This window comes from Diabrotica virgifera, chromosome 1 (genome assembly GCF_917563875.1).
Source record: "Diabrotica virgifera virgifera chromosome 1, PGI_DIABVI_V3a".
Classification (NCBI taxonomy): Eukaryota; Metazoa; Arthropoda; class Insecta; order Coleoptera; family Chrysomelidae; genus Diabrotica; species Diabrotica virgifera.
Window position 1 is genome coordinate 249,752,859 of NC_065443.1, and position 22,472 is coordinate 249,775,330.

The window sequence follows — 22,472 nt, forward strand, 5'->3', positions numbered from 1 at the left end:
GTGTTATAAAAAATACTAATTGAAGAAAATCGAAGGGCGCCTATATTAGTTTTGCAGGCGGGCACCTTATACCCTAGCGCCGGTACTGATCGCAGCCAATAGAGACAGCAAACTGTCACCATGTCCAGATAAGGGCTTGAGGAATGAGGAGGATAAATATGAATAAAACAAGCAGATACGTTACAATTTCCGTGCACTGGACTCACATGCAAATTTATAAAGTTGCTTCATCTGCAAAATAACGGCTACAACTTTTTTACTTCTTAATTTTCTCACTTGGTCCTAATGTTCGAACAGGTATATTGCTGTTCTCATACAATATATATTCATGTTTTCATACTTCTGTAACTTCTCCACTCATTCTGAATATTCCATTAAATTCTATTTTATGTTATTTTCTGTGTTTTGGATTTGTTAAAGTAATTTTTTTAGAATATTTTTATTGGACTAATAGATATATTACATTTACATGTTTACATACGCACTACAAACAAAAAATTGTAGAAAGAAATGTTATATTAGCAACTAAAAAAGGGGTAGGAATGATGAATATGTATTATATCTGATATATAATATCTCTAAATATCATAACAAATAAAACAAACAGTTTCTGGTTTAATACTGAATGTGTTCTATAACACACATATTAATTAATAATTAAACATTTATATTTTTTGTGAACTATTAAGATTTTATACATTTTTATTCAAGATATATTATGTACATAATAACAATAACTGTTGTGAATCTGTTGTGTTCTAGTAAATTTTTATACTGTTGCACTTGCCACTGTGTAGTTTGTACATCACTGAAACAATCGGACCATTTACAACTCGTCAGGATTGAACATGCCCTAAAAATAAAACAGGAATATAAAAAATAAATAAAATATATACTTTATAACACTACACAATAAAATTAGTCAAACAAGATTCCCAGTAAAATCTATGCTAACACAATATTTTCCTCTTAATGTAGGAGCAGAGTTGAGTAGTGGGCTCTCACAGACACCACCTGCAAGAAAATTAAGGCTTCCGAAATGTGGCCTTATCATCGAATCCTGAAGATATGTTATTCGCTCCGAGCGTTAAAAAAGTGTCAAAGCAAAATCGACCGAGCTGCTCTTGGTGGCGGTTGCTTGAATCTTTGTAAGGACGCTTTATTGTATGTTTAAATGGGACATTTAAAAAAATGCCCTATCACGTTATTTGTTGTGTTGTTCACTTTAAAAATACATGAAAAACTAGTGATGTGAAATACTTTTATTTTCCTCGTTCCCAAAAAAATTAGATCAAAGAATAAAATTAATTAACGCTGTTATAAGGATGAAGTGAGGTTAACTTTTTCTATATATACAAAGGATGTGGCAATATACACATTATATAATAATATTATTTACGTTTTTATAAGTTTTGTACATATTGCATACACTTTTTAGCTCTGATAAATCCGAATTGACTCCAAAAAGTACGGATACGGTATGTCCTATATAACCTCACTATCGTAAATTATGTCGATAAATCTTTATTAACGACAAAAAATATTTTTGTTGAACTATAAATGACATTATAAATTAATAACTAATGAATTCTAACAATTTGTATTCGTTTATTATTACTAGAAAATAAAATATTTAGTATAGTATAGTTGATCCAAAAGATGACATAACCCAGACATCCAAAGTGAAAGTTATCCTTCAACACCAAATTGTTCTATATCGTCCACACAATGTCCAGAAAAAAGTCACACCATTTTGAGCGTCGGGTTTGGGGGAGGGGGGGAGAGGGGGAGAAATCGGTAAATTCGTAGTTTTTTACGTTTTTCGTCAATATTTCTAAAACTATGCGGTTTAGCATGAACAACCCTCTATACAAAATTGTTCTACATTAAATTTGAAATAAAAAAGGCCCTATGCATAATCTTTTTAAAATGCATGGTTCCAAAGTTACGGAGGTAGTATAGTATAACTGGTCCAAAAGAAGGCCTAACCCAAACATCCAAAGTAAAAGTTTTCCTTCAACAACAAATTGTTCTGTATGGTCCACATATTGTTCAGTAAAAAGTTACACCATTTTGAGCGTCCGGTTTGGGGGGAGATGGGGGAGAAATCGGTAAATTAGTAGTTTTTTACGTTTTTCGTCAATATTTCTAAAACTATGCTTTAGCGTAAACAATGTTATATACAAAAATGTTCTACATGAAATTTAAAACAAAAAATCTTGTATACATAATTGTTATAACATCAACGGTTCCAGAGTTACGGAGGGTGAAAAGTCGAGGTTTTCGATACTTTTTATATTTTTTGGGCAATGTATGGTATAACTATACCAAAAACCCAGACATCCAAAGTGAAAGTTATCCTCCAACACCAAATTGTTCTATATGGTCCACATAATGTTCAGAAAAAAGTCACACCAAAAACAATATGTGGACCATATAGAACAATTTGGTGTTGAAGGAAAACTTTTACTTTGGATGTCTGGGTTAGGCCTTTTTTTTGGACCAATTACAGTCAAACCCGCTTATTAGAATACCCCTTAAAGGAATATTCCGATTTAAGGAATAAAAATTTGAGGTCCCGAGACGTTTCTACTAGCGACCAATGATCGGTTATTAGAATACCCGGTTATAGGAATACTTTTGATTGGCACGAAGGCTATTGCAATAAGCGGGTTCGACTGTATACTATACTACCTCCGTAACTTTGGAACCGTTCATTTTAGAAGTGTTATGCATAGGGTCTTTTTTTATTTCAAATTTAATGTAGAACAATTTTGTATAGAGGGTTGTTCATGCTAAACCCCATAGTTTTAGAAATATTGACGAAAAACTTAAAAAACTACGAATTTACAGATTTCTCCCCCTCTCCCCCCCAAACCCGACGCTCAAAATTGTGTGACTTTTTTCTGAACATTATATGGACCATATAGAACAATTTGGTGTTGGAGGATAACTTTCACTTTGGATGTCTGGGTTTGGGTCTAACTATACCATACTAATTCAAGATTAACAAAATAATCCCATAAGCGCCATCTCTGGCCAATACTAAAACGTCCTTACAAAACTGACAGCGTGTCACGTGACTGTAAATTTCTGTAAATAGAGGGGAGACGCACGGAGCCAATACCGACCACTTTACTAATCAGTGTGTTTTATTAAGATTACAAAAAAAGAAAAAGAGCCGTTAACCACAATAAAACAGCCAATAAAGTCAAATACCTAAATAGGTCACATCATGAGGAACAGCGAGATATATGGACAGCCGCAACTAATTTTACATGGAAAAGTAGAAGGAAAACAAGGACCAGGAGGGTGGAGGATTTACTGGCTGAAAAATCTATGTACGGGGTGTCCCAATAAGCAGGGCTGCTTTATCCATTAGGCAGTATAGGCAGTTGCATAGGGCGGCACATTATGAGAGGGCGGCACAAATACTGTACAAAAAATATTTGTATATAAAAATTATGGATCTGGGTTCTGTCATTAAAGAGTTCTGAGTTCTCTCTCTTTCAAATTACTTTACCGCAAGGAAGCCAAAAATTGTGCCCAAATAAAACATATAAAGAAATAAGAAAGAGAAAAAGAAAAATTCAATTTGACGAGGGGCCGATGATGAACTAAACTTTTCAGATAGTGGTGAGATCAAAATCCACACATGTTATATTATAATCGACGTTCTGATAAGAGACCTGAATAGACGTCTGGATTCTTATCGACTTATTTATCAACGTTTTTGTGTTATTCACAGATTTGCCAAAATTAAGTAATGAAGAAATTATTAAAGAAGCTGAAAATCCGGTACAAAATAAAGACGACCAAGTTACATAATTCGTGCATGAATGCATTTGCATTTTGATACCACAATAAAATCACCAATTGACATATCTTAATATTTAAAGAGAGTTGGTGCAGTCACTGAAGGTGGATATGAGCTATTACCTCCGATTTCGTTGAACCTCCATCGATTTGCATGAAAATTTGGTGAGTGGTTAGAGTGTTAGAGGATGAGAAAATGTTTTTAACCGATTTATCATAAATAACTCAACAACTATAAGATTTTACAAAAAGTTTATTACTACCAAAATTGAATCTAATAAAAAATGAAATAAACTCCGTACTAAAGAGACCTTTTAATGTTAACTAAAAGTGAGTTATAGGTAATTGAATGTATATTTATTTTCGGCGAGTACCCAAATCTAAGTATTCAAGCTTAAATAACGGGAAAATGATGCATTTTATAACATAACCTTATTAAACATTAATTTGTCAAAGTACTTAGAAATATCTATCAAATGAGCCCCCGAACAAGTTGATAGCATTAAAATTTATGCACCAAATATTTTTCAAAATTTATCTTTTGAGAATTTTTCCAAAAAAGTTATTGTTTTTTTTTAATCACTCCGTTAATTTTTAAGATATCAGGTTTGCCTTAACACCATTTGAAAGATAATTTTATTACTATTAAACCACGTTGGATTTAATCTTTTAAACCCCTTACTTATTTTTAAAATAAAAGGTTAAATGGCCCCGGTTATATGGTTCTCGCAGCAAAATTTAAGCTTTAAACGTTTCTATCTCGGTTACTTTTTACGCTATAGTTATATACCCTATAGTTTTATATAATTATATAAAGTTAAAATATTTGATACAGAGAAAACTAAGATTTGGTTATACATATATCACTTTTTACGTATATTGAGTATTTTTGGAGTTATTATCAAAAGAAAATGAAAATTACGATAATTTTAAAAATTCTGATTTTCTTATGCTAATATAAAGAAATTCTACTGAGGATTACTATAAATTTTAATTTTTGTGAAAATGGCGTACGTTTTATTTTTCACTTTTTCCTAAAAAGTTCTAAAGGGGTCTCTTATTTTCATCATAACCTGCTTAATTGTGATGATATTGACTTCTACTAGCACCCATTTGATAGGTACTCTGAAGTACTTTGACAAGTGTTTAGTGGGTATATTTTATAAAATGCATCTTTTTCCCGTTATTTAAGCTTGAATACTTAGATTTAAGTAGGTTAGTAGAGCCTACTCGTCGAAAGAAATATACATTAGTTTAACCATAACTCACTTTGAATTAACATTAGCTTAGTTCTTTAAGCAAGGAGTGTATTCAGCTCTTTATTATCTTCAATTTTGATAATAATAACTTTTTTGTAGAAGCTTATAATTATTGAGTTCTACGTGAAAAACAGCTTTAAAATATGCATTTTTTACGAAAAAAATAAAAATTTTGATTTTTAATAACTCAAAAAGTATTGATTTATATTAATAACTTTATATAACAAATTTTGCTAAGAATTTGTCTCTCTATCGATTTATGGAATTATTAAAAAAAATAATTTTCATCCTCGAGAAGGGGTGACATTCACCACCACGGTAAAAGCGCAAGTTGGCATCATGTCATCTTTGTTCCTTGAGGTATCCTCTAACTGCTCACCAATTTTCATGAAAATTGATGGAGGTTCAACGATATCGGAGGTAAAAACCTTCAGTGACTTCACTAAGTGGATTGAAAGATATTCCCTAATTTTGACATTGCTTTGCACATTTACTTGTGCATCCCAGGTGCCAACGTGTCCGCCGAAAGGTCATTTCTGAAAATGTCAAGAATTAAAAATAATTTCCTTATCAAGTATGACGCAAGATCGTGCAATTTGTCGATTTTGTCAAGATAATTTTTTTTTTGAAAAGTCTTTTTTGAAAAGAAGTCTCTGATGTGATCAAACTGGCATGACAATTTTTTCTGTTATAGCTATATACACATTGTAGTTAAAATCCATTTTTAGTGTTTTTGCAAATTTCTGCAATTTTCTTTCGCAAAAATGGTACATGGTTGAAGGGCGGCTACTAGAGAATTGTCTAGGGCGTCAATTGACCTAAACGCGGCCCTGCCAATAAGAATGGCTCTCGGCCATATCTCAGGAACCGTTTATAGTACAGCTTTGAGAAAAAAATATTTATAACAAAAGTTGTCTCAGGAAAAGCCTGGAAATTATTTTCATAATTGTAGGTCCACCGCTAGAGGACGTAATTGAATATCAAAAGTTAAAAAATCAAAATTTTACAAAATTTACCTAATGAAAGGGCACTGGAAATCCAATCATCGTATTCTTCATAAAATTCTGAGCATATTTGATTTCACAAGTTTAAGTCTACCTTTGCAAATAAGAGGTAGGGGTGAGTGGGAACCTCCTTATAAAAAAATGGCTGTAAGTCCGGTTCTGCTAAATCAAATTTTGCATACTTGGTCTTGTTGAAATTGGTCTTTTTCGTCAATGTAAGTCTTATTTTCGAAATAGCCTAATAAGTAATATGCTCGCTAGTATGCGTTATTTAATTATTTTCAGAAATCTAGTTTTCATTGGAGAACATTAAATACAAGTATGCATTTTTAATCCTTTATTACAAAATTAGACCAAATTAGCAACATAATACCGAAAACCGCATGTCGATACCTTTTTTCTATCTCGAGATATCTTAAGAAACGTGTAAATTTTAAACAACTGTTAATGTCACCGGTAAACGAAGTTAAGGAAAAGTAGTGTGCTATGGAAAAAACAAAGAAACATTTTCCAGATGTAAATGTATATAATTAATTAAAACAACAATAAGACAAACAACACTATAAAATATAAAAAAGAAATAAAAGCAACTACTTACTTAGTGACGACCTAAATGTTCAAATTGTTGCCCATCATTTTCGATGCAAGCATTTACTCTTTCAAGGGTAGATTGAACAACAGTCTCAATTTCTGCTTTCGCATTGCTTTGAATGGCGTTTCGTATTCTCTAGATTCTAGATCATGTTTTCTCGAGTAGTGGGCCTAGCGGCAAAAACAAGGTCTTTAATCCATCCCAATAAATAAAAGTCTTAAAACAGTTAAATCTGTTACTATTCAATCTACTCTTGAAAAAGTAGGTAAATGCTTGCATTGAAAATGATGGGCAACAATTTGAACATTTAGGCAGCCATTAAGACTAAGTAAGTAGTTGCTTTTATTTCTTTGTTATATTTTATAGTGTTGTTTGTCTTATTGTTGTTTTAATTAATTATATACGTTTACATCTGGAAAATGTTTTTGTTTTTTCCATAGCACACTACTTTTCCTTAACCTCGTTTACCGGTGACAGTAACAATTATTTTTAAAATTTACACATTTCTTAAGATATCTCGAGATAGAAAAAAGGTATCGACATGCGGTTTTCGGTATTATGTTGCTAATTTGGCCTAATTTTGTAATACAGGACTAAAAATGCATACTTGTATTTAATATTTTCCAAAGAAAACTAGATTTCTGAAAATAATTAAATAACGCTCCTCCTAGCTTGCATATTACTTAATAGGCTATTTCGAAAATAAGACAGTTACATTGACCAAAAAGAGCTGTTTTCAACAAGACCAAGTATGCAAAATTCGATTTGGCAGAACCGGACTTACAGCCATTTTTCATAAGAAGGTTCCCACTCACCCCTACCTCTTATTTGCAAAGGTAGACTTAAACTTGTGAAATCAAATATGCGCAGAATTTTATGAAGAATACGATGATTGGATTTCCAGTGCCCTTTCATTAGGTAAATTTTGTAAAATTTTGATTTTTTAATTTTTGATATTCAATTACGCTCTCGGTGGACCTACAATTATGAAAATAATTTCCAGGCTTTTCCCGAGGCAACTTTTGTTATAAATATTTTTTTCTCAAAGCTGTACTATAAACGGTTCCTGAGATATGGCCGAGAGTCATTCTTATTGGGACACCCGGTACATGGTTTAACACAACAACCACAAATCCTTTCAGAGCAACAGTGTGCGAAGCACACGCCACACATACGTGATGGTCGCCAAAATCCAAAACGGATAGGCGCTCAAGAAGATGCGAATGTGGGAGCTTCTTACAAAGGGGATATAGAGCTTACAGCTCTAAACAATCTTCAATATTTTTTAACACAAATTAAAAGGACGAAAACAGTAGATATTTTCCCAGAAAACAGCTTACAACATGTGCAATACTAATTTCAATTGGGGGAGATCTTTGTGAATTTGAGTACAGTAGTAAAATCGTAAGTGATTGTACAGTATAACTGTTTTGATTGATGTATTAACACATTTGCTGCCACTTATATTCAGTCACTTTCGTATGGAGCCAATACGAAAAGAACCCTATTTAATACCACAGGTTATGAACGCCAAAAGGCATCAGCTGACTCAAGAAGAACAAAATGCCTTTTGGCATCAGTGGCAGCGAATGTGTTAAAAAGCAAATGACACTATATAACAACATATCACCTCATACTTAAAAAGCTTTAAGGCTATGGGTACATAATTCGCAAATATTTTACGTGTATCCCTACTTTTTCTGTCTTTACACGGCAAATTACGTGTAGTAAAATTCACACTGGTATGGATATGTAAACATTACTAGAATGTCATTCTACTTGAAAATGTCATCATTAATTTAAAGAGATGGCTTTTGAATGTTCTTGGATAACTGTTATTTTTATAATTGCAAATTATTAATTAAGTTAATAAATGTGATAATTTTTTCACTAACTATGTATTCAGTGATTGTAATAATTTATTTGAACAACAAAAACTAATACTCAATCGAGAAAAGATGAAAAGTGATTTTTTAATAATATATTGTTATTATGGAACGATTACAATTTTGAACATTTTTAACAATAAAATACTTGGATCACAGAATATATTATTATCCTGATGTATTCTCTGCTTGGATCTTCCACAAATAATACATAATAAATAACTTTTTATTAAGTTCTCGTCTTAAATCAATTATTTATCAAATACACTATATATCAATAATATTTAATCAATAACTTAAAATATTCCCGATGCAATGTCAAATATTTGAAATTGTCACTAATTGTCAGTGTCTGCAAGACATATTATATGCTGACAATATTATATTCGGCTGAGTGCATTGTAAGACAAAGATAGATTTGGAAAATATTACCACGGCATTGTGTTCATTTTTTTCGAATCCTAAAAAACCAATAAATATTTTTGAAAAATTTAAACGCAGAATGAAAGACTAAATTATTATCGAGGGCCGAAAGTCCCTTATAATAAATAAAAAGTTTATTTTAAATGAAATATTTGAAATTAAAAATCACACTAAATTTTCTCTTAGTTTTTCACCCCTGTAACTTATTAAAATAAACATTATAGAAGTTCTCAGGGACTTTCGGCCCTCGCTAATAACGTAATCTTTCATTCTGCGTTTAAGTTTTTCAAAAATACTTATTAGTTTTCTCAGGATTCGAAAAAAATGAATCCCCATTTGAATAGCATTGCAGCCGAAAATACGTACCGATCCTCTTAAGGTGGTATGACACAATGTTAAAATTCATATACTCTTTAGGTAAAGTTACCGTCACTATTTCAAAACCAATCTTCAACATATGAGTATGTACGTGAACTGTAAACTTTCTATTTTAATAGTATCCAGTTCAAATTTTCAAAGAAAGCACTACATTTTTTATAACTGTAATTAAAGGAAACCATGTCATAACCATAGATATATAATACTCTAGATTGCGCCCTGCGATCTTAAAATGGGTGACGGTTGCGACAGAGATAAATGAGCCTATTTGGTCGGTAGTCTCTTTTTAATTTAAGGGGAATATCGACGACGTGAATATCCCACTTTATCGAGTAATATGTGTTGACAGTTGGAGCGGGTGGTGACGGGAAATGGTCTTTGGTCTTCGGACGTGGATAATAGTGGTTCGAATCCCATACCAACTTTACTTTTTTTATTTTTATTTAATCAATATTGCGTTTATTAGATATAGGGCCGGTTGTTCGAACGCTAATCAACAATGATCATTATCAAATAATTAATTACTGTCAATGTCAACTTTAAAAACATAATTAATTACAATTCTGAGACTATAATCAATTAATATAACAATAATTATTAACATAATTAATAATAAATCTCATAATTACTTTACTTACTTATTACTTAATTTTACTTACTGTAATTAATTATGTTTTCAGCAACCCAAACAAAGTTGACATTGACAGTTTTGGTGACAGTAATTAAATATTTGATAATGATCATTGTTGATTAGCGTTCGAACAACCGGCCCATAGTCTAGGCGCCAGAGGGGTCACCGTGTCATCAATTCTGATGGACAAACTCAACGGTTTCTTATGGATTTTTGGCTGCTGATTACGAATTTCGAGGGGGGATTTCGATCCGAGTGGGCAAAAAATTGTTATAAACAATTTAATTGTTTATAAATTGTTTATAAGGCTCTGGCTCATAAAATAAAAGAGATAAGAAAAAATGTTTCAAATAAAATTTGTTCCTTAATATAAAACGAAGAAAAACCGTTTACTAAACTTAAATCTAACAATTAGAACTCTAGAATTAGAAAGATATTGTAAAATTAGTGCACAATGCAAATTACAAAATAAGTATTTTTCGAAGCTTTATCGATCGTAACTCAGCTTCTACGCATGCAAATAAGTATTAGAAGGAGTCGTTTTAAAGCTTAATTAACAGGCTTCCAAACAAAGTTTGTTAAATTACTTGATCTTCATTTGTTTTAAAGTTTTACCCGTTTGAAGTTATATTGTACATTCATTTGTTTATAAGGGTTTCAAGCAAATTTGAGCTATAAACATTTATACTTTAATGAACAATAATGATGATAGAAAAACTCAAAAGGAACAATTTGAGGTTATGAAAATGTTCATAAGTTTATTTTTGGCCAAGATGTCGATATTTTAATGGCGCGCGCTATGAGGCGCAAGATCGGCTCACCGCGTAAAGGTTCACGCGCTAACTTCTCGATGCAAATTATAATTTCTATGTATACATACGTTATCTTCATTTTTCATTTTTGAAGATCCTAATAGAATTTAATCATATAATTCTTATAATTAAATCATCATACTGTACCTCGTATCACCTTTCATTCTATTTACATTGTCTTCTATTTTTTGCGCTAAATGAGAAAAAACATTAAAAACTAATATTTCAGAAGTATAACTAAAAAGTAAGTTGATATTATTTATTAATACTATTTTTACAAACATTTTTTTCATGCATCTGCAAATCTGCATAGAGATATACAGGGAATATCAGCTTTTTTACATCTGCATAAGTTCTTAGCGAAATTTTAACAGTTACATGGTGGTACAAGTCTGTTCTTGTAGGCAGTAAAACTAAAACTTTTTGAGGCTTCAGAGTCTAATTATCTATATGATATCCATATAAAGTGGATCTAGTTCTTTTGTAGCATCATCAAGGCCCGTCAATAATTGTGTGTATGCCGCCACATCATAAATGCTCGTTTTATATGAAATGATGATGCTGCAAAAGAACTCGATCCATTTTTATATGGATATCACATATTGGCTCATTTTCATGCGTAGAAGCCGAGTTACGATCGATAAAGCGTCGAAGAATACATACTTACTTGACTGTGAGCCAATCTTGCGCCTCATAGCGCGCCATTAAAATATCGACATCTTAGCCAAAAATAAACTTACGAACATTTTCGTAAGCTCAAATTGTTCCTTTTGAGTTGTTTTATCATTATTGTTAATTAAAGTATAAATGTTTATAGCTCAAGTTTGCTTGAAACCTTTATAAACAAATTAATGTACAATTTTTTTAAGAAAATTATAACTTCAAACAGGTATAACTTTAAAACAAATGAAGATCAAATAATTTAACAAACTTTGTTTGGAAGCCTCTTAATTAGGCTTTAAAAGGACACCTTATAAGGCTCATTTGCATGCGTAGAAGCCGAGTTACGATCGGTAAAGCTTCGAAAAATACTTATTTTGCAATTTGCAATTTGCATTGTGCACTAATTTTACAATATCTTGAGTTCTAATTGTCGGATTTAAGTTTAGTAAACGGTTGTTTCCTCGTTTTTTATTAGGGAACAAATTTTATTTGAAACATTTTTTTATCTCTTTTAGTTTATGAGCCAGAGCCTTATAAACAATTTATAAACAAGTAAATTGTTTATAACAATTTTTTGACCACTCGGATCGAAATCCCCTCTCGAAATTCGTAATTAGCAGCCCAAAATCCATAAGAAACCGTTGAGTTTGTCCATCAGAATTGCAAATGACACGGTGACCTCTATTTGGCGCCTAGACTAATATTTTTACATCTGAAAAATGGACCTAAGTAAATCTAGCAGATAATAAATGTATGTATAGTAAGTTAATATTGGAATACATAATTTGTGAACTGCATAGTAAAATAAAAGTCATTCGTTATTAATATAAATTCGTCCTTATTCGAATGATGTGAATGTTTGTTTTGCTTCTACTTTTTTAAAAAATTGTAACAATAGTTTCATAAATAAAAATAATGTCTAATTACATACTTATAATTGAATCGGTCATTTCAAAAACAGCAAAGTCCACAATTTTCAGAAACTAACTTTTTGAGAGGAATAGACTCCTTTAAGATAAACGTTGTGTGCAAAAACGACACCAGTCTAGTAAAAACATTAGGAACAAAACTACAATATAACTCTCAATTTTGATGTCATCCATTTCATCCATCTTTCGACTATATAGTTAGTTTTCTTTGCTCTTCTGTAAAATTAGGAATATGTGACTCGTGTTGTTTTTGAAATGACCGATTCAATTAATAAATCGATGGTACATTATGTTGATATTAATTATTGGTAATTTTTTACGAATATTTTTAACAATTACTTTATACTATTCTACAATTAACTTATTAAAAAAATAACATTGGCTTTTATATTTTTAAAAATCTATAGGTACCTACACAGTTTTTCTTATTTGTAATATATTTCTTTGCATAGATTTACTTTAGGGATGTAATAATATCTAATAAACGCAATATTGATTAAATAAAAAATAAAAAAGTAAAGATTGGTATGGGATATGTATACGGTCAAACCATCTAAAATACTCGACGACAGAGTAGGATAGTGACGTCGTCGATACTCTCCTTGAATTAGAAAAAGACTACCGACCAAATAGGCTCATTTATCTCTGTCGCAACCGTCACCCATTTTAAGATCGTAAGGCGCAATCTAGAGTATTATATATCTATGGTCATAACTTACTTTATAACCTGGCTAAAAATTGGTTTTGTGTAATAATTTTTGAACTTGGTACAAAATAACTACCATAAATGATTAACTATCCAAAAAGCTTTACTTTAAGCAAACGTTCATTATCCAGAGTGCCATAATTTTTAAATTAACTGTACCCAAAAATAAAAATTATAGTTAAAAGCTGCAATCTAGGGATTTTGTTGATAAAACCGTAACAAGTTGGCATTGTTCTAGTGATAAATTAGTTCGGCTATCACTTAATAGATGAGAAAATGAGTTCACGTATCATTTGGTAGATGGCAGCAGTGATGTATTAAATGGCGACAGATGCGTGTTTGCCGATTTTAAAAAAATCTGCAAAACATTGAAAACGAGTTTTGTAACCATAAAAATAAGAATCAAGAGGTTTTGTTTACAAAGTGTCCCCTCCCGCTCCCAGTAAACATTTTGTACCTTGTTTGAGTTTCAATCATGATTGTAACCAACTCTGTGGCTCAGTGGTAAGAGCGCCTACCTTTGGACCTAAAGGTCGTGAGTTCGAATCTCACCTTGGTTGAGAATTTGTTGATTATTAAAAATTAATCAACGAAAATAGTTTCTATCCTTATGAGATCAGTACTAACCGGAGGGACTGCCATAGACATATTAAAGGTAGACAAGGCATAATGCGCAAAAAAGCGTAACGCGGAAGCAGTCGATCAGTGGTCTATCTATCTCTTTTAACCAAGCGATCCCGCGCATGTGACAGACAAAGATAGCTAGACCACTCAATCCTTAATATTGGCGTTACACCTCGATGCACAGAGCGGCCCATAACTTGCCTAATCTACTAGTTAATATATCTATGGGGACCTCAGACGTTCGGATACAATTAGCGTCTCTTTGCAAAGACAATGACGTCGCCTTTGCTAAGTAACAAGACATTTACTCAACACACACACTACACATTACATTAGGTACCCGATTGCATAAATTCACTGTAGTTACCATGCCAATGGCCATAAGTTGTCAAGGCACTAATTAAAAAAAATCATGATTGTATAACGTCACAGTGAACGTGAACGCAGACATTCGGATACAATTAGCGTCTCTTTGTAAAGAAAATGACGTCGACTTTTCAAAGTAACAAGACATTTACTTAACACACAACCTAGACACTACACTGGGTATCTGATTGCAAAATCAACTGTACCATGCCAATGGTCATTAATTGTCAAGGCATTAAGCTAACACAAAAAAATTATAGTATAATATATAGTTAAGCTCTTCAGGCCTAGAAGGCCCATGGCTTGGTTTACTATTCCTTTCTAATCGCTCCTATTTGGTGCTTTATTTTTCCAATTTGTGATTTTAAGATCGTTTATGTCTCTTTCAACATCTTTAATCCATCTGGTTTTCGGTCTACCTTTTTTCTTCTTTCCTCCTATTCCTTCCGTTAGTATTATTTTGGGAAGTCTCGTATTTGGTATCATTTGTATATGTCCCAACCATCTCACTCTCACAAGACTAATAAAAAATTATAGACAAAACAATATTGTGTAATCATCAATTAATTAATGTCAGTGCATTTAAATATTTTCGTAAGTGAAAAAAATTATTGAAATTTAGTGGAGTAATAGATAAACCGATATGTGGACAATACATTCGTACTTGCCAGCAGTATCAATGAAATTCAGCAACTTATGGACAGGGTACAAAGAGCGAATGAAGAAAGAGGACTTCTTCTTCTTCTTCTTCTTGTAGTGCCTATCCGTTTCGGATGTTGGCGACCATCATGGAAATCTGTACTTTGCACACTGCTGCTCTAAAATGATTTGTAGTTGTTGTGTTGAACCACGTACGTAGATTTTTCAGCCAGGAAATACTTCGCCTTCCTGGTCCTCGCTTTCCTTCTACTTTTCCCTGCAAGATTAGTTGCATCTTTCACTGTTCCTCATGAGTCTAGTAACCGAGGTATTCGATTGTAGCTGCTTTTATTTTGATTAACAGCTCTTTCTTTTTGCATTCTCAGCAAAATGGCGCTGGAAAATCGCCTCAGCAAAAATATAAATAAAACAAAATGGCGCTGGAGAGCATAACTCAAAAACCTGACAGACAATTGACAATAAAAATCCAATTAATTCAACATGTAGACTTATGTGTATACCTTGGAACAGTCGTTAATTCGAAATGGGATCAAACGACTGAAATACGATCTAGAACTGAAAAAGGCCAGAGCAACATTTAACAACATGAGAAATATATTCACCAAATTCGACATATCTATCCCACTAAAAATACGGCTGCCAAAATGCTATATATTTCCAGTCTTGCTGTATGGAGCAGAGGCCTGGACAATAACGGAAACATTAATGAAAAAGCTGGAGGAATTCGAAATGTGCGTGTACCAACGTATCCTCAAATTATCCTGGACGACTAACACCACCAACGTAGAGGTACTGTGGGAAAACAAAAAGAAATCTCTTTAACAATTAAGAAACAGAAACCTGAATACCTCGATCATATTATGAAACATGATAAATATCGTATACCGCAACTGATATAACAGAGTAAAATAGAGAGCAAACTCGGATCCGGAAGAATAATTAGAAATGAGATATTCTTCTTCTTTCTCAGGTTTTGAAGCCAAGATATTCTTCCTCTCTCTGGTCCTTTCTTCCCAAATACCTTGCCCTGAGAATGAGTGGCATTAATGTCTGTTCATTCGTCATAACATGGCCACGATATTCTAGTTTGTGCTCTTTGATGGTGTTAATAATCTTGCAGTCCTTGCCCATTCTATGTACTTAAGACCTCAACATTAGTCACATGATCCATCTACGAAAATTCTTAAAATGCGCCTGTAATACCACATCTCGAATGCCTTGAGTTTTCTTAAAGAAGCTTCGGAAAGTGTCCAGGCCTCTACTCCGTATAATAATGTAGAAAATGCATAGGATCTGACGATAGAGACTTTGGTACCAAGTGGTAAATCGTGACTTCTGAAAAGAGACTTCATCATTATGAACGCTGATCTCGCTTTTCCTATGCATTGTTTTATTTCACTAGAGTGGTCGTATTGACTGTTTATGTTGGTACCAAGGTATGTGTATGTGTACTACCCTGTCAATTGGTTGTTGGTAACCAAAAGCCCTGTACTTAATATTTCGCGCTTACTGACTACCATTAGGTACTTTGTTTTTGTTTATATTGAATTTAAGTCCATGTTCACTACTTATATCTTATATACGCGACATTATTCTTTGTAAATCATCTAGAATCTAGGCTATCTGCAAAAACTACTGCATCATCGGCATATCTAATGTTGTTTAGATCTATATATCATCTAATCCTGTTTTCTTCAAGATGGTTATGAGCTTATCATGGATCTTAGAAATACTATTCTTATAAATAATAACTCGATCTTCATTCTCTTGAGAATTAACATAATCCCTTTTATGGTCATTTAGATAGGTACTTACTAGTATTTCAAACAATTGCAAATTTCTTTATCAGTTTGAAATAAATATTTTTGAGCAGGTAAAGAAGGTAAAGAATCACGAAGTAATGAAATATTTCCAAATGAATGAACATTTAGTATATATTAATAAGAATTTACCCCTAGCAGGTAAAGAAAGGATTAAGAACTGTCGTCACTAAATACAAAGTACGATTGAGAGCGAAATGTGCCGATCGTAAGTTCCAATTCGTGGCATCAATGCTGTCGTTCAGAGAATTAAATTTTAGTATTAAAATATATGTACGTGCTGCCACCTATTCAAAGAATTGTTAATTAGTTAGTTTATTTAACTGCCACACATTTTGACTGCGGCATGCACATACCCCCTTAAAGACAAAAGAAAATATTTTTTCATATGTATTCTTTTTGAACAAGACAACCATATCGTTGGCTAACTGCCAAAACAAGCTACATAATTCCACTTTTTAAATTTTGAGAAGTCAACTAATTTGAAATAAAAAATTGTCTGAATTTACAAATGATTTAATGGCTGAAAAATATTGAAGTAAGTAACTAACATTACAAATGAAAAACTTGCAAAGAAATTGTTACAATGGAGTGAGAATTAAAAAAAAAGTATACAAATTATTTTTTCAGCACTTGTTTGGTATTGACTCTACAAAATTAGTCATCTTCTAGGTCACTTTGAATAGATCCTGTTTTTTTAACTGAGGAGCCAAATATTTATTTCTTTGTAGTCAGAATTGTGATCATTCCTGTACATCACAATGCTTGGTTTGGATTTTAAATACAGTCAATCCCATTTAGCTGTGGGGTTGAGTGGCACAGTTGTCACGGACAATATTGTACTATACTAAGAGGTAAGTATAGTCATCACATAAAATTTGTGCATTTATACCAAAACACTACAGCGAAAATAACTAGAATATTGTAAATGATAAAATATTATTTTACCTTAACTCGTTCACTGCCAGATTGTTTTGTATGGTTTTTTACGTTTAGGCCAGGTGGTATATTCTAGATGGGAAAAAATATTCATTCTTTGGACCAAGCTGCACAGAAATAGGTTTCCACAGATAACGAAGTCTTATAAAAGAAATTTATGTCACCCATATTAAGGAATTCGTGGAAATGTGTCTCTGACATGAAAATGAAAAAAAAATCTCCGTCATATTGACTGCGCTGACCTGTGCGAAAGCTACTTTCTCAGTCACACTGACTGAGGCAGCAGTGAACAAGACAACTGCACATATACTGTGTTTGGTTGAAAAAAAGTGTGATTGTTGAAGTTAGTTTTTATGAGCACTTCTTTTCCCATATTTAAAATCTTTTTTGATTTGTCTGATTCTCTAGTACATTCTTTGAGAATTTTTAAGTACAAAGGCGCTGATAATAAAAAAAAAGTGGAGGTAGCTTGTTGTGACAGTATGGAACTGATATTTAAACATGAATTTACCTCTAGACTCAAATATTTATCAGCAAAAAAATACAAAAAGTCATAAATAAATTTGATTACCCTTGCACGTCTCAAAATGGAGTCCTTACTAGCATCATATGGGTGGTCTTTTGATGGAATCTCAAGTACGGCTGGTATTGGCGAATTGTGGCTATCGATTACATGTCTTATGATTTCAGCAATGTTTTGGTTGATTAAAATAATATCAATATCATCTCTTTTGAGGAAACGCTTAAAGCAATCTTCTATTTCGCTAACAGCAGTATCTGGAAATAAAAATTATTTTATTTTGCTGATCATTAAATTTTAATCACTCATCTGTATATCAGCATTTCTCGATATACAGCAAGAATTTGATAGAGTAATTAACTATTTAGATGGGAAATAAGCCACAATTAAATTGAAAAAAATAATTTTATTAACGTTTCGAAACCCAAATTGGGTTTCGTTGACAAAATACAAAATACTACTAAAATAAACAAAAATGTTGTTGCTAAGTAAAAAAATTCTTCTAATAATTTATTTAATCTGACTCATTTATATTGGCAATTCAAACGTATTTCGCCAATATTTATGAGTTGCTATTCTATTTAAATCTATTCTATCTAAAACTAAACCTAACAATGAACAAGAAAGAACAAAGAATTGCATTTATAAAATACCTTGTGAATGCGAACAATTTTATTTAGGTGAAACATCAAGACCATTAAACATTAGAATAAGTGAACATTAGTCTTATATTAAAAATAGAGAATTTGATAGATCTCAAATATGTCAACACGCATGGTATAATGAACATAAAATTCAGTGGAGAGATTCAAGTATAGTCCTGAAAGAATCAGATAGTAAAAAGAGAAAAATCAAAGAAGCGGCTCTAATTATGCTAAATGAAACCAATTGTGTCGCAAATTCCTCGGTAGAATGCACTAGGATGTGGTTACCCATACTGAAAGAAGAAGTCAATAGAAAGAAAATACCCCGATTAGTAAGTCAATAACATATTGAGTTAGTACAAATTTAATATTCTAGATATGTTATTGATAATTTATAATTATTTATTTGATAATTATTTATAATTTAAACATATTAAAGTCAGAATTTGGTATTAGTTTTTTGAAAGTAAATTAAATGTAAGACCAAATACTTACGATGTCGGGATATTATCACGAGTTTTTTTTCCTGGTTTTCCCTCATGATTTACTATGGAATCTCTAACACGAGAATTTTACTGTCATCGTTGCATTTGGTTGTCTTTTTAAAGACAGATCACATGCTATGATTTTTTTGTGACGGATATTCTTGAGTTGGGATTGATTTCATGTAATCGAATGAACTATCTTTTAGTAAAGTCATCCCAGGAACGCAACTCATAAATATTGGCGAGATCATTTTAAAGTCATCTACTTCAAAATGTATAATATACGTCTGAATTGCCAATATAAATGCGTCAGATTAAATAAATTATTAGAAGAATTTTTTTACTTAGCAACAACATTTTAGTTTATTTTAGTAGTATTTTGTATTTTGACAACAAAACCTGATTTGGGCTTCGAAACGTTAATAAAATTATTTTTTCAATTGAATTGTGGCTTATTTCCCATCTAAATAGTTAATCATAAAAATGCCACAAGGAAAAATCTCAGTAGGAGTTGCGTTGTGCGGCCCTGCTCTCCTTAATTAAAATTTAATGGGAGGAGAGCGCACCAGTGTGCATTTTGCATTTTATCAACAATTAACAATTTGTCTGGCAGATACTTCCAAGTTAAATACTAAGGGACCCTCTCCAACTACCACTAAATAAAATCCAGAGTAACTCAAGGCAGTGTACTTGGCCCATTCCTTAATGAAATTTTCACTGCTGATTTTTTATTAGAGAAAATACACTAATGGTTGCGGATGACACTGGTATACTACCATCAGACATCATCGAAATATTAGCACTTAACAAATTTCAAAATCATCTCAATGAACTAGAAGACTAGCTTAGATGCTGGAAAATAAAGATCAACACAAACAAATCTTGTCAAGTAAATTTCACAAATCGAAGAATTACTTAGATGTCTACAACTGCACCTAAATAATTCACATATAACAATAAAAACAGAAGTAAAGTACCTGTGCCTCCATCTAGACGAAAAACTTACTTGGAAATCACATATTGTAGCCAAATGACGACACCTCAACCTAAAAGTTAAAAATATGAGCTGGCTAATCAACAGAAGATCGTAACTTTCATTAGAAAACAAACTGATCATCTATAAAACAATACTTAAACCAGTATGGACATATGGAATCAAGCTTTAGCAAACCATCCATCCAACACCAAAATACTATGACGACATTCCAGTCAAAGACTATTCGTATGTTAGCTAAAGCTTCATGGTATGTGTCAAACCAAACCCTTCATGCAGACCTCAACATTCCTTCCATCAATGATGTGTTCACTGACCACTCCTACATGAATTGCAGTGCAAACCATCCAAACCATCTCATAGATAGACGAATTATTCAATCCTTCAACGATTGACAGACTTCTAAAAATACTTTGGCCAGAAGACCTAGCTGCTAGGTGAATTCCAGAGAGTCGTCAAAGGACGACACCTGCCACAAGCCGAGAACTTACATCATATTTACTTAGTAGTTACAGTATTGAAGTAGATTGTAAATTAGCAAAGAATAAAAAATAGATAAAAAAACTTTTTACTTGCCTTTATGTTTAGTCTATAGATTTTTGTTGAAATATAAATTAAAGAAAAGGGGTTTAGAATAAAAAAATCCAACTTACTTTTATCAACAACCAAGAAATTGGGGTGCCTGTTTTTATTCATTTCTCCAACTCCACCCAGGAGAAACCCAACACAAGTATCCTAAAATCGACAAGTATTATACACATATAGCTTTAATTTGGTTATGTTACCTCATCTCCTATGACTGATATTAATTTACCCTTAATAGCTGCGTGTAATGCCATTTTTGTTTAAATTTTTCTTATATTTTGGGCAAGTACAACTCAAAAAGTCACCTGACTTGTGTAGAAAAGCAGCTGACTTTCTTTGAGTTTGACAGTGACAGCAGTAAGCAGTTGGGCCAACCATAAAATTAGAAATGCAGATGATAAAAATATATTTAAAGAATACTTTTTTGAGATAATTTTTATGATTTACGAATATTACGTTTGAAATTTGAATATAAACTTATGACCTACGATTTTACTCAATGACAACTCATAAAAAGGCGTATAACATGTAGAGCTGTGTGAAAGATCTGTAGAGGCTTCTGTAATAACAATAAGGGTAGCCAACTTTATAATTATAATACCGGTTCCCTTGTTTATTTCTCATTCTTAAAAAAAATTCAGTCATCATTTTTCTAATACTTAGTTAATTTAAGATAAAACTTCCAATTAGTGCAGTGACCACATCATTCAGAAAATGGTCAAATTAGTAATATTTTGTGTTCTCTTGCTGGGCTTCCATGTAATGGGAAAGAAATCTAAAGATGGTGAGAAGCCAGAATGGGCAAAAAAGGACATAAGAGATTACACTGAAGCTGATATGGAAAGACTATTAGATCAGTGGGAGGTACATTTTTGTAAGGTAATATTGATTTTATATGTATAATTTTTCTGTCCATTTCCAGGAAGATGAAGAACCCTTAGAACCAGATGAACTACCAGAACACCTTCGTCCAATGCCTCAGATAAACCTCAACCAAATGGATCCAAATAATCCTGAAGACATGTTGCAAGCAACAAAGAAAGGTAGAACATTAATGACATTTATTCAAGTAGCCGGGAATCCAAGTAGAGATGAGACTGAAGAACTGACTAAACTGTGGCAGACGAGCCTGTGGAACAATCATATACAAGCTGAAAGGTAAATTCAAATATCAAAATTTATAAGTCTTAAGTAAGAACTCTTATGCCTAGTTGCACCAACAGATTTTAAGTTTAAGCCATGCCTTAAGCTCAGTTCACGAAACATAAGGGTTGCACCATTGACTCTTAGATCAATTTTCAGCTTGCCATACAATGGATTGCTTAGATAAAAATCGAAAATTATGATGCAACTTAAGTGAGACCTAAAGGGGCCCTATCCATAAGCTGAGCTGGGTTAAGCTGGGACTTAAGATTTGTTGGTTCAACCAGGCATTATTGTCTGCATTGTCTTATTGTACAAATGTACAAACGAATAATGTTATAACAATATTTTAGATACCTTGTGGATGATAATCGAGCCATATTTTTGTTTAAAGATGGATCTCAAGCTTGGGTAGCGAAAGATTATCTATTAGAACAAGAAAAATGTGAAAGCATGACAATAGAATCAAAGGTGTATCCAGGAAAATACTCAAAAAATGTGGACAAACAAGAATTATAAACATTCTCAATAATTGTTAATTTTTATAAAATATATTTTTTGTTATTTTATAATGTGTTGTTTTTATTTCAATA

General features: G+C 32.2%; 2 protein-coding genes across 2 annotated transcripts; one reads left to right on the top strand and one right to left on the bottom strand.

Annotated features, from left to right (window-relative positions):
• Positions 1 to 607: 607 nt before the first annotated feature.
• LOC114329084 (V-type proton ATPase subunit F 1) lies at positions 608 to 21,177 on the bottom strand. The gene is made up of 4 exons (XM_028278096.2): positions 20,937 to 21,177; positions 20,805 to 20,886; positions 18,080 to 18,285; positions 608 to 853 (listed from the first exon to the last, which is right to left on the bottom strand). Exons 1-4 carry the CDS (start codon positions 20,988 to 20,990, stop codon positions 827 to 829), a joined length of 369 nt encoding a protein of 122 aa, XP_028133897.1. The 5' UTR covers positions 20,991 to 21,177; the 3' UTR covers positions 608 to 826.
• A 121-nt stretch (positions 21,178 to 21,298) lies between these two features.
• Positions 21,299 to 22,451, top strand: LOC114329083 (LDLR chaperone boca). Its single transcript, XM_028278095.1, has 3 exons — positions 21,299 to 21,600; positions 21,659 to 21,894; positions 22,233 to 22,451. Exons 1-3 carry the CDS (start codon positions 21,451 to 21,453, stop codon positions 22,396 to 22,398), a joined length of 552 nt encoding a protein of 183 aa, XP_028133896.1. The 5' UTR covers positions 21,299 to 21,450; the 3' UTR covers positions 22,399 to 22,451.
• Positions 22,452 to 22,472: the final 21 nt, after the last annotated feature.